The 13432-nt window shown below is 45.3% G+C and overlaps 1 protein-coding gene across 7 annotated transcripts in view; it reads left to right on the top strand.

Moving 5' to 3' along the window:
* The window catches only part of FAM219A (family with sequence similarity 219 member A), a 96221-nt gene that overhangs the window by 38756 nt on the left and 44033 nt on the right, over positions 1 to 13432 (top strand). For 2 of the 7 annotated variants that reach the window (XM_064641415.1, XM_064641414.1), the window contains exon 1: positions 4657 to 4746. The exons of the other annotated variants lie outside the window; for them this stretch is intronic. In XM_064641415.1, the coding sequence (XP_064497485.1) occupies positions 4672 to 4746 (75 nt within the window). In that variant the 5' untranslated portion in view covers positions 4657 to 4671. Of the gene's footprint in view, positions 1 to 4656; positions 4747 to 13432 lie in introns of those variants that run through there. 7 annotated transcript variants of the gene reach the window in all.

The raw sequence follows: 13432 nt of genomic DNA, 5'->3' as shown, positions 1-13432 counted from the left end.
ACAAAGCTGCCTCTACCCTGCAGAAGATGAAACTATTAGGTAAAGAAAACAATATCTCTTTCTGATGCCTGTCTTCTTAATGATAATGGAATTTAAAATATCTACAAAGGGCTGTTTCAGCTAAATATCTTCTGTCCACCAGTATTTGAAAAGAGAATAATGAGTTCAAAGTGTTTCTGTGCCCACCTGCAGTGTTAATTGAAAGCTGTGAAGACACGGAGGTAGAATCAGGCTCAGGGGGCTATTCTTATAGAAATTTTATGTGAACCATCTCTCACGTATCTGAATGTGTTGTCTAAGCCATCCTTATTAAGCTAAAAGGCTTCAGTGGTCATGAGAGGTCTTCTTAATGCTTCCCCTTGTATTAAATCTATAGGCAACTCACAAACCAAATTGAAACGCCAGGAGATCCCATTCTTATGTTTTGCTGATCATCCTCTGGTCTCCATTTTTCTATACATGCTGTGCACAGCTCTAAACTTAAAACTGAGAAGGTACTTTGGGAGGAAAGTTGTGCAAATTCTGTTTGCTTTACAAGATCACATGTTGCTCTTCTCTTTTTTACTTCCAAGCTGCCTGTATGAGTGAGACTCACTGGGAGAAGAAATTGTCAGAAGTGATAGAGTGGTAGAGAGGTGACTACATTGATCAGGGATGTGTGATGTAACTGAAACATTGTGGATCTCTATCTGAATTACAGCACTTTGGATGATAACAGGAAAGGAGTAAGTTCCTGAGAAAATTAACTGAGCAAAGAGCATGAAAACATGCACAAGCCAATTCTGGAAAAACAATTTGCTGGAAAAGGAAGATGACAGTGTGAAGAAACAAGCCTGTATACTGAGGCCAACATTTAAAACATGTGGTGAATAGTCTGGCATGTGAGACTGGTGATTTGTTTATGTAATTTTCTGCTTCATATCAAATGCTTGCAGGAAGGGACTGTGTTTCAGGACTGTAATATGGTGCTGGAACTGCAGCTCCTGACCACTTTTTTCCCCCATCAGTGTAGTTTGGAATGTAATATTGGTGCTAATTGCTTTCTGGTGTGTGCTCTCTAATTCAGTAGAAATGCATTTATGAAGATGCTCTTGTTGCAGGGGATAGAACCCTGGAGGAGGACCCAGCTCTCACCTGCTCTTGTGTTGAGCAGCTCCACTCCTCTGGATCTCAGTTTTCCCAAATATAAAACAGGGGATAATGACTCAGACCTCTCTTGCAAAAACACTGTGAAAGATCAAAGGGAAGGTAGAAAATCTGAGACATGGGGAAAAAAACATCACTGCAGGGATCAGGAATGAAGCCAGCTGTGCAGTGTAGCAATAGGGACAAAAAGGCAAACAAAAGTCCAGAGAGATTAAAATGCAGGCAAAAAAACTGTGAAGCCATTCTAGATCAGTAGTATGTTACCTGGAACATGGTGTGTGTTTCTGTTCAGCCATCCTAAAAAGAATACTATGGAATCAGGGAGAGTTTGAGGGTCTGTAGAAAAGACAAAAAGAAACAGTGAAAATACTGAGATTGTTTCTTCTTGAAACAGCAAATAGGAGACATGCTGGGAGGAGGAAAGTAATCCAGAAGGTAGAAAGAAACAGGTGAGGTGTTAGTAAATACTTGACCTCTTACTCCAAAACAAAAGATACTAAGAACTTAGTGGGACTGATCCCAAAGCTGAGTCAGTGGGGTGAGAGGGAGAGGCTGGGTTGCAAATCCATTCTTAAGGGCTTATGGACACTGGCACAAGACACCATTTAATGGGTAAGGCGTATGCAAGGATCTACACCAAAGTAAAAATAAATAAAGAAGGAATAGACATTCTTTTTTCAGCATCTGTGGAAAGCCTCTGATTACTGGGACTTGAAAAGGAGCTTTCCCAAGTGCCAGGTCATACCAAAAGAGATTTCATAACTTGTTTGGGGTGAATGAGCACAGGTCTTTGGCAAGAGAAAGGTAAAGATAGGGGCTGTTGCTCTCATTTGTCACAGTAGTTGCTTTGCTCTTACTTCGCCGAGTGAAGAGGGCTTTAGAGACTTGGCACATTTCAGGTAAGAGCATAAGGGTCCCAATTCTCTAGGACAGCTCCACGTTGTAAAATCACAAAATCATCTTTCCTTCTCTGCACTGTGCTCCCGTTTTCCCTACATGACTTGCAGCTTCTGCAAGAAATCATGAACTTGGACTTCTGTTCTTCCCTTGTGCAACCCTGATTCATCTCCAGCATAGGTCCATGCTGATTTACCAAGGGAAAGGTTTTGCATGAGTATGTCATTAAAGGCTGCGTTGTAGCACATAGGCTGCAGGAGCTCAAATTAGGCTGCAGTAGCTGTATTTGGGAGCTTGGCGAAATAGCCCTGCTATGTTCTTCTAATGTCGCTTCCCTGCAGTTTTAAAAGAGAAAAATGGACTACAAGGAAACCCCAGCATGGCCTGGCACAGCAGCACCAGCATGGCTCTGGGCCATCGGAGCACAGTGCTCTGTGCCACCAGCCTTAACTGAGTTCTGGTCACAGGTTCCTATACCCTTTCATTGCCAGAAGGCTTCTGGAGCTTCACTCAAAGGTAGCCTGGGAGCACCTGGGGAAGTAAAAAAAAAAGGTCAGATGTTGTCCTTCATGTCTGTGAGCCTTGGCAGAGCACAGAGGTACATGACAGCTGTGTCTTCAGTGCTTTTAACCCTGTCTGCCTTTCACTGTCCCTGTTCTGTCTCTTCCTTATCTTCTTGGACCTGTTCTTCTAGGAGCATCATTCAGCTGTTCCTATTTCCTCTCCTGGCTATCCATCGAGTCTGTTTCCTCCATCCCCTTCTCCAGCCAGCTCTAGTCCTGCTGGCAGACCCCGCCCTTCCTCCTTGCTTGTCCCCTGCCAGTCCCCTCCCCTCACCAGCCTCAGCTTCGGACTGTGCTTGCTGAGAGGGGTGTCACTTAGAGGGGAGGGCTCAGGGAGACAAAAAGTGTCCCCTGTACCCCATCTCAGCAGAAAAAGAGAAAGAAATTTAAAAAAAAAAATGCAAATAGATGTATATTTCAAATCAGAGAGAAGTACCTAGAGTGCAAAATTGCACCCAAAATAGTAGACATTTGGCAAATGAAAAAACTGTCAAAATGCGAAGATTTGGGCAGTCACACTCAGCAAGCAATGCACGCAAAACCTTCCAGGCTCTCAGCAGTCTGCCTTCCAGCAAGGCCTTTGGGAGCCTGTTCTGCTTCTATACAGACCCCAGCACAGGGCTTTGGAGCTGGTCCCTGTCTCCACAGCAGAAGGAGCAGCAGTCAGGAGGAAACTGAATAAAGAGCAAGGGCCATCATACATGTGCCTGAGCCTGTCCCAAGGAATACTGATGGTGCACTCACCTTTTCATCCCTGTTCCCAGCTCAACTGGGTTTGGCTTTTTGTGTGTGCAATGAGCTCCCTCAACCTCCTGTTCCCACCTCATGCAGTGCATCCTCCCGTGCTCTGCAATCTGCTGTGGCTCCTCAAAGGGTGCCGGGGACAGATGGCTTGATTTCGGCGAGGAAGGGGCTGTCTTGAAAGGAGAAGTGAGGCAGAAGCTGTCTGGCCTGATATCTCTTTCTGGTGCTGTCAACGGGAGGCGAAGGAGACAGGCTGGAGCCGGATGGAGACCAGCTCTGTTGCAGGGAGCATGGAAGCAAACAAATTCTTTTAAAATCTCCTGCTGCTGATGCTGCTAAATAGTGTCTGCTTGCCTTTGTTTTGAAGATCTTCTGCCAAGCCCAGGTTACCTTAAGGTATACCTCTGATATGCTCTGCAGCTCAGCCCACTGTGCTACATCAAAGGAAACAGCACTGGATATCTTCAGACCCTCTCGAGGGATGGCCAGGAAAGTGGCTGATGTTCTGTGTGCTCCTGACTTTTAAACTCAACGTGGTAAACCACTAACCCGCCTTGTCACTTCCCATCCACAGTGCTGGGCAGTGCTGGGGAGCTGTGGGACACCTTCACCAGCCCCAGCAGGCAGCATAGGGCTGGCAGGCCCTCCAGGACCTCTGGAGTGCACAAACTGCAACCCTGCAATAACCAAGGGACTTGGGAGCAAGCTTAGTGAATAGGGAAGATTATAAAAGCCACAACTTCTGGTAATAAAAATGGGTTTGTCTTCAGGGCACCCAGTTTTGCACTTTTTTTTCAGGACTGGGAGGGGAGGAAATATCCCTGCCCTTTGGAGACAGAATAATTTATAAGCCATGTTTACAAAAATCAGCGATTTCCCTTTAAGTTGGCTCCCATGCCTTTGTCTCAGCTTCCCTGATTAGTCACATAATGAGGATATTTCTAATACAAATGTGTCAGGGGAGAAGGGAGCCAAACAATGCTTTATCAGAAGAGAATCTGTATCCCCCTGGATGCTAATTAGTCATGGAGATGCAGGCGTGTGGGGCGGGGGTGAGGTGAGCTCTTATTTTAGAAGCCAAGATTATTTGTGCCCTCAGAATTTCTCATGCAGGGCTGGAAAGCCATGCCAAGGGAGAGACTGCCCTGAGATCTCCCTTGGCTTTCACATCCCTGCCTCTCAGACGTGTTTGCTGTGCTGCTGCTCCTGCTGCTTTTTGCAGGGTTATTTCTGTTGCAAGCTTGGCTAAACAGAAACTCTCTCCTTATAAATATGGAAATCTGATGATGGAGCTCTCCATCTCTTGAGACAAGTTGAAAGCATGGTGCTAAAGAGAAAAGGGCTGCTGAACTCTCAGCTTGGTGGCTTTGTTTTCTCTACTACTACAGAGGAAAAGGTAAGTTTTTGATGCTGAGATCCACCTCTGCTCTATCCAGGCTAAGCTGGTGTCCACTGCTGAGATCTCCACCTGTCTGCAGTGTGGCAGATATGCTTGGTGCATAAGTCTTGAGCAGTTGCACATCTTTTGGATTGTGTTGGAAGAGTCTTATGTTTTTATATTTGTTAAAAAGCTTTGAATGCCACTGGCTTCCATTATTGTTCCTGAGAAATCTCTTGAATCATAGAACATCTTGAGTTGAAAGGGGCCCACAAGGATCTTTGAGTCCAACTCCTAGATTTGCTCAAGACATCCCCAAAAATCACACCATGTGCCTGAGAGTGTTGTTCAAACACTTCTAGAAACTCTTACAGGCTTGGTTCTGTGAACCCTTCCCTGGAGAGCCTCAATTCCAGAGTGGTGAGGCCCCCACAGTGCTTCTTTTGGGGCTTTGTATCCTGCTTACAGCCTGTTTTCTTTCCTGGGGTTTCTCAGCATCCCTCCTTCCTGGGGTCAGAGATAGCTTTGATCTTGGACAAATGCACAGGTATTTGCTCTTTTCCTAAGCATCCTGACTGCATTTGCTATGCAACATCCCCAGATCTTCAACTTCTCTAGAAAACTGCAATTTCTTGACATTCCCATGCTGGTAACTTTAACTCCTTCCTGAGACCATTTTGGCTGAGTACCTGAAAGGAGATATGGTGATTCCCTGCTGAAAGCAGTTAAAAGGTGCATCCATGCTCTTGGTTGTGAGTGCAGGCTGAGTAAAGTGCAGGTGTACAAACTCTGCTTGTATAGACAGCAAACACTCTGCCCAGAGGAGCCTTGGGTTGACGGAAGTGGACGTGGCAAACATGAAGTAGGTGTGCAATGGAATGGACATCCTGTGGTTTCAACACGAATCCAGAGGCTGAATAAAAGTTCTGCTGTCTGCACACATCTCACTTTCATTCCAGAAATGCCTGAAGCTGACACTCACTGGGTGGCATCGTCCATTGTGCAGGTCTCAGTGTTGACTTGAGACCACAGTTTGGAGAGCCTTCAGACCCAGACACCCCTGCCCTCTGAAAGAAAGGGGATTTACTAGGGGCAGGAGAGAGGCAGGATGAAAAATTATTATTGGAGAAGGAGTGAATTGGAGCCATCAAACAGCTCAGAAAAGGATCTGAGAGATTGGATCAAAGGTGCCAGGGGTATTCCAGAAGCTAAAAGCAAGACCTCATTCATCTTAGTCGTAGAGTACCTGAACATGTAAAAATCAGCTGCCTTTGAAAAGAAAAAAAAAAGAACACAACAAAACCAAACCAACTGGAAAAGAACAAGTGACCCCAGAGTTATGCCAGTAATTGCTGTGACACTGAACAACTGATTAGAACCCTTGGTCTGTAAAAGCTGTGGATGTCAAGCCGTCCCAACCTTTCCTGCTATTGTTCTTACAGCCAGAGGCTCTGAAAGCTTAATAACATCACATTTGCCATGCTGGATCCCATCCATGGCCTATGGAAGTGACTGTCTGATCTCCAGGACACTGGTGGGAACTTGCCTCACTGAAACAGGGCTTTCCTACTGTCATTTGTATTGTGCCAGGATGTTTTGTGTCGGAATATATTATTTCTGCAGTATCTAGCAGAACCAACCAACATTTCAGTGTTTCCTTTAGGCAAACTTTAGGCTCATCTTTCATGTACAGCTGGGAAAGCCTAGCTCCATGTGGAGGGGATCCATAAACCACTTTATATATCCTGATAACCACAGCATTTCGGTAGTGATGGCACCACTTGTCTTGCACTTTCTCAACCAGTTTCTCTAGATGTTGGCGTTGACCATAGGAAGCACAGTTCCCCTCCACCACATGGTAGAGTCTCTGATAGTCTTCATTTCAGGTGGAAAACAGCTCTCCCTTAGAGAATAAACTGTTCCTCTTGGTGAGGCTCCGTTAAAGCCTTCAAGAAGTAAAGATGGGACACGCATCTTAAATAAGCTCTCAGCACTAACCAGTGTTCATGAATTCAGTCACTACAAGAACCTGCCCATGGTCCCTGATGGACAGCACTAGGGCTCTGCAGGGTACTTCAGTTTTCCATGGGATTCAACTGCAGCATGTAGCCAAGGGCTCCTGTTCCTGCCTCTGTCCTCCAAATACACTGTGACCTTTTCTGACACGTTTCTCAATTTTTTTAATAATTTTGAGGGTATCCTACCTCAAGAGCTGAGGTTGAAAGAGCAGTTGTAAAGTTGCATGGGGGTTTTTGTGATCTTGGTTTGGCTAGATGCCAGTTGCTAAACTGACTCTTAGAGTAGCTACCAAGGAGTTTGTGATGCTTTGTTGCTTTAAATACTTGTAGGTCTCATGTTGCATCTCAGAGCTGTGGCTCTATAGTCAGAGGTAGAAAAGAAAAGGAGTAATGTCTTGACATACAGGGAAGGAAATATTTTGGTATGGAAGCATCCTGAAAACATAACCTCAGTTAATAGCTGGCTTTAAATAGCTATTGCATGCCAACCACTTGGCAAGTGCTGCAGGCAGTGGGGAGTGCAGTGTGGCATTTCTCTAATTTGCAATGTTAATGATCCAATTTAAGTCATGTAAAGTTAGCACAAGATAACAGACTTATAAATTCATGTGATAATAGAGATGGCTTATGTGTGTGAGAAGAGCCTGGAGGGAAATATGGTGTTAAATATACTCTATCATGATTGAAAGGAAAGGACCACGGGCTGCTTGTGCTGCTGGTTTCTTGGAGGGAAATCTAACAGAAATCATGTAATTACCCCCCGTTTTCCTCGTTGTCCCTCAAATGCTTTCCCAAAGTATTTTGGCTAGTTACTGAGTTGGTGCTTCCTCTGTTACTGTAGACTCCCAGGTTTAGTCATACATCATCATCTTTAAAAAAGAGAGTTTCTTCCCTGTGCTGCAAATGTCATTTTTGACTAGGAAAACAGACCTCCGAAATGTCTTGTTCCCTTTCCACAGCTTATGCCTTTCTGTTTGCTTCCTTTTGTTCAGCTTGGATGTGGCAGTCGGGCAGAGGCTCCAAGGGAGCATTTCAGCACAGGCACTGCGGCACCCACAGGCAGACTGGCACTTCTCTTCTGCCCCCATTTGAACCAAAGCAATGATCTGAACTCCCAGTTACCTCTCAGTGAGTTGAGCTACTCCAGCTGCAGGTGTACACAGTAAAATGTCATTTTAGTGACATTCTTCAGTTTAAGTAATATGATTTGAGATTTTAATCATGCAGCAGTATTAACACTGCCTCTCAATTGCTGAAAAAAATGGTTTCAAACACCAGTTTGTCTTACAATTATAAATTAATCAGGCTCAAAATCTGGATCTTTTAGTGGATACTGCAGGCCTAATTTGTTACTGTTTAATAAGATCTGTTCAGCATTTTCTCAGAGAGGAAAAACAACGATGTTGTAAGTGGTGCATTGGCAGAGCTAGTAGAAAGTCAATAAACAGTTGTTGTTTATTGCTTTGTTGAAACTGAGTCAGTAGCTATCAGAATGTATTTCAGTGCATCAGTCACTGTGTTGCCAAAATGCCATTTATTTTGACTTTGGTACAGGGTGGTAATGCTGAGATGAACAGTTAGTGCTCTGCCTGGCAGCAGGCACACGTTGATGAAGAGTGACAACCATGTCTTCCTAGGAGCCTTCTGCTCTGGTCACCGTGTGATTCTGGAGTTCCTTCAACATTTGAGACTTAGTAAAATGGTTGCTTTCTTCAGCTCACCCAGAGAGAAGTTGAAGGTCAGTCATGGTCCTTGGCAGTGGGTAGGGGAGTTTGGAGATCCTTCCAGGATAGACCTGTGTTCTGCCTAAATCTGGCCTAGAAGCAAGCTCCTCTCCTGTTAAGACAGAGAAGGGAAAGGGACCTGAAAAGATCTGGGATCTTCACAGCTTGCACCAAATCTGGATCTGGTTGCCCGAAAACTGGATCAGCTCTATTGACTGTGTGACAGATCAGTTTCTACCCTGGGTTTGCAACAATTCCACAAGTTCATCAGGCAAATACAGCTCCTTAGCCTTGCCTCTACAGTTATTTTTACTGGTATTTCCTTGTAATCCTGCTGCAATTTAAGATAATCATTTCTTATTCTGGTGATCAGAGACATGGAAAAAAAACCTAATTTTTTTCTCTCTGGCAGCTCCTTCTGTATCTGAAGACAGCTATTATATCCCTCCTTAGTCTTACCCTTTCTTCTCAGAACAACAACATTCTTCCAGTGTTCTGGGATGGTTGTAGCTTCTAGATTCAATCTATAGGATTGATGAGGGGATTACATCTCCCTTGAAATGTTGGGCTCCAAACTCCTAAAGCTGAAGCCTGAGGGATGTGGAGAAAAGCATGAGAGGGTCTTTAGTAAGGGTTGCAGGTTCCGTTCCTGTACATAGCCCTGTGATGCTTGCCTTTGTCTTGCCAAACATGCCATTACTGACCATTGTTCATCTATATGGTGGGATCAGATTGATCCCCTATAAATCTGACAGCCTTCGAGCCTCTCCTTTATGCTCTTTTCTTACATAGACAGACTCTGCACACCTTGGTTCCCAGTGGTTTTGTCCCTGGTGGTTTTTTTAGGCACTTTATGTTCATATATATTTCATGTCTATATTGTGGTGATATGTAGAGGCTGCAGAGGTCTCTTGTCCAGAACACTGGGATTTTACAATCCTTTTACATACCCACCTGTGCACGTCAGAGCCCCCTCCCCAGAAGCCTGCTGCCTACGGCCACATTTCTCAGGAATACCTAGCATGGTACAGCTTGAGGCAGAGTGAATCTGCCAACAGCATAGGATTTTCTGTTCCCAGGGCAGAGAGACTGAAGACATAAATATTTATTAGCAGCACAGTGTTCTAGCCCAACAGTCTGGAATGACAACATGGCAACGATAGAAACTTCTCGGTGACCCAAATGTACCCCCTATATTCAGGGTACGTGAGGTTTCTCGCTTGTTTTTCTGCTCACTAAGTCAGTCTCTCATGCACATCCATCTTTCCAAACTCAATGTTTGGTGTTGAAAAGAAACAAAGCACTTGGACTTGCCCTTTCTTGTTAGCGTTTGTGTGCAGCATGTGATCCACATGGGCAGCTCCAGAAAGTGGAAGCCTCCTGAGCTAAAAGGGCTTGCTGTAAGCTGTGTGCTCACACGTGTGAGACTTCCAGCATCTTTTAAGTTAGACAGAAGACAGCAAGCACATCATTGGTGAGTACTGCAGAGACAAGGTAGCTGGATGATATTCCCGAGCACTCAGTTCATACTGATTCAACTAACGATAATCAGACCAAAAACCCCTGAACTATGGAGAAAAGTAATGGGTCAGGCCTTGTATAGTGGTAGAGATTGTACAGTGTAGGGATTAGAGGGTAAGGGCAATCATGCCCCTCTGCTTTTATCCAAAAAAAGCAGCAGAGCTGCTTTGATGATCATAGAATTTCCCACAGACAGCAGAGTGGAGTACACTTTCTTAGAGCTGTAAAAAATGACTGATTTTTAGGATAGGAAGGATGGGCAGATAGAGACTTCTCAGTTTCCAGCTATGTTTTTAAGGGGAAACTGAAGACCACAGAGATTGTGTGTGCCCATTCCCTTCCATGTGCATTGTGGTCCCAGAAGATTGGCAGTGTGGAAAGCAGGACCTTATTAAGCTTGCAAGGTGTCAGAAGTGTTGGCTATGAAGGAAGGCAAAGGAAGCTGCATTTTCCAAGGTGCCACAAGGGTGGAAGTTTGCACCAAGTGCCCAGCTCCATCATGGTGTAACTGCACACTTTGCCATTTCCCCTCTGTAGTCAGTGTGGGTTACTGGGAGGTGATAAGAGTGAAAGGCTATTGAGCTGGTGCACTGAGGCAGATATTATATCTCTAAAGTACTGCAAAAAGGAAAGCAGTGATTTGAAAGAGAAAAAAATAAGCCTGCTAAGCATGCCATCTTCTTTAAACCCAGATTTTAGTTTAAAGTGTTTTCAGCTTCTCTCTGTGCCCCTGCATACCGGTGATTCACAGCACTCCTGCCCCACAGAGGTTCCCTGGAAATAATTTCTAATTCAGAAATGGCTCATGGTACGCACCCTGTAGGACATGGCTGCTCCCAGCAGGAGGGCAGTTTTCAAGGTCCATTGTGTCAAGCCTATAGAAACAAACTAGTAAGAAAACTCCCCACTGTTCGAATACTGTGATTGTCCTTGCCCAATTAAGCTGTGAGCGTGTGAGGAAAAAAACTTTGATTAAACTCTGGCCCCAGCCAAATGTTCATGCAGTGCCCTGATTGAATGTATTTTTTCCTTAGGAATGAAGACATAAGGAGGCCTCAGGAACAAAAAAATCCCTTAAATATATTAAATACCCATAGCCATCTAGAGCCCCTGCAGCCACTTACCTTTTGATTGGGAGTGTTGTGTTCTCCCCAGCGAACAAAAAGAAATCACATCATCTGTCCTGGGACCAGTCACAGTGTGTAGCTGAGATTTTGGCATCGGGGTCAGAGCTCAGTGCGTTGGTCTAGGGAGGCTTGTGAAAAAGAACAAAACTGCCAAGTGAATTCCAATAGCAAAAGCCTGCGGTGAGTCTCAGTGTGCTGACAGGGATTCACAAGCAAAAGGCTAATCAGTCAAGTAAACGTTTCTCTGGGTGGATAAGCTGCAGAGAGGGAACTGCACCCATTCAGTATGCACAGAAGCAGAGCATGTGTGTGCAAAGAGACAGCTCCAGCCGAGCTGCCGTGGGAATGCTGCTGTTTTCACAGTGGGCACTGTTACTATGGAGTCACATGTGTGGCTGCAGAACATGTATGGAGTGATGGATGGGAAATACAGCAGTGCCTTGCTACTCCTGGGCTGGGAATAGATGCCTGCTGGCACTGGGCATGCTGTGCCTTGTCCAGCTTGGTTTCCTCTCTAATCCATTTTACTCTGTGGAGGAAATGGGCCTGGCCTGTGCTTTGTGATCCCTGTGTGCGAGTCCTGGGTCTGTTGTGCAGCTGTAACATGTTCCCCTGCACATCTGCTGTCAAGGTGCTATGCTGCTAGGGCTGAAAAACATCATTCCAAACCTTGGGGAAGAATTCTTAGTGTTGAATCATGTTGTTATGGAGTCCACTGCTATGTCCTTCATCATTCCCACCTCCAGTGTCAGAGGCAGGGGTGCAAACAACCAGCTGCCAGGCCTCCTCTGTAATCAGTGGGGAGAGGGAAACACATCTGCAAGGATGAATTTGTCTCCTTTTAGGATAAGTATATCACACTTCGAAAATCATCCTAGTTTTCTCTGGAGGCCTAGGAAGTCTCTTCTGTTTTTTGGTCTAGAGCCCATTTGAGATTGCTCCAGCTGAGTCCTCTGGTCCGAATCTTCAAAGGCATCTCAGAACATTTCTCCATTCCCTCTCTTCATGCAAATGGATGTCTAATGTCACGGTCAGGTTACCTGCAAGGAAAAGGAAAAGCTACTGTCAGCACATCAGCTTGCCACAAAAAATAAGGGCTGGTTTTGATTTAGAGTTTAAGCATAATTTTAACAATGTGAATCTGAGCTAGTCCAAGTGGCCAGGACCACTTCTCTGCCCTGTGGACTTCTGGCTGTGAGCTCAGCTGACTCTCTGCTGTACTGCACCAGCACAGGAGACAGTAAGTGGCCATCACAGTGTGTCCTTTATTGTGATGTGTCTACTCTCATGCCTTCCTGCAGCCAGCAGACTGGGGCTCCAAGGACTTGTTTGTTGTGTTCAGTAGCACTACAAAGCATCCAGCTCTTGGAGTCATGCTCCTTAGAAACAGCTGTATCCTGGCTTTTCCTGTGCTGTCAGAGAAAAGATTCTCCTCCAAGAAGCCTGGACTTGAGTGGTGCCACTTAGCATCTTACACATCTTGGAGAGGTTCTAGCATGTCTGATATGTCCCTTGTATTATTTGGCCATTCCCATGTGTGGAAGCCCAGAAGGTAAGGGGACTAATGTGTTATGTCTCAAACACTGATAGGTGGATGGCTGTGGAGCCAAGCAAGGATTGATGGTAGTAACAGCCAAGGATTGTTAGTAATAACACACTGTGAGAACGAGCAGGATGTGGCAGGAAAGGGGCCATACGGAGGTAGGGCAGCACTTTTCCAGGACAAACATCCTTGTTCTGGCTCCTGGAGATAAGCACAGCATAGCACAGGCACAGGCAAAGGCTGTGGGGGGATATCGAGACCACCAAAGACCCCTGAAGCCTCGCACCCATTTCCTGAAAGGTCTGGAAGAACAAACTATGCATGATAACTAATTTGGAGAGAAAGTCAGAAACTTACCTCCAGGGCAGGGTAAAGTTATCCATAAACAGGTCCCCCCACAAAGCCCATGTGCAAGTGCACCCCAGGACCCTGGACACCCCATCAGCTGGATCAGCACTGGAGCCAGGACTGGTGATCTTTCTTTCTCTCTCTCTTCCTTTCTTTCTCTCTCCCCCTCTTTAATTCATCTCTGTCTCTTTCTCTCATTGCTTTCACCTCACCCTTTATCCAAAACCCACTGCCAAGTGCTTACTGGAGGTCAGGAATTCACATACTAGTTTCCGTGCTGAGTGTTTAATTTACTGATAGAACTTTGTAAGATTTTGTGGGCCCTCTTGATTTTTGTCATTCATGTCAACCACAAGTATCTATGGATCTTGGGTACTGTCGGGCTTGGTGCTGTGACCACTTCCCTGGGGAGCCTGTTCCAGC

Source organism: Pseudopipra pipra, chromosome Z (genome assembly GCF_036250125.1).
Source record: "Pseudopipra pipra isolate bDixPip1 chromosome Z, bDixPip1.hap1, whole genome shotgun sequence".
NCBI lineage: Eukaryota > Metazoa > Chordata > Aves > Passeriformes > Pipridae > Pseudopipra > Pseudopipra pipra.
This window is presented reverse-complemented; position numbering and strand designations above follow the sequence as displayed.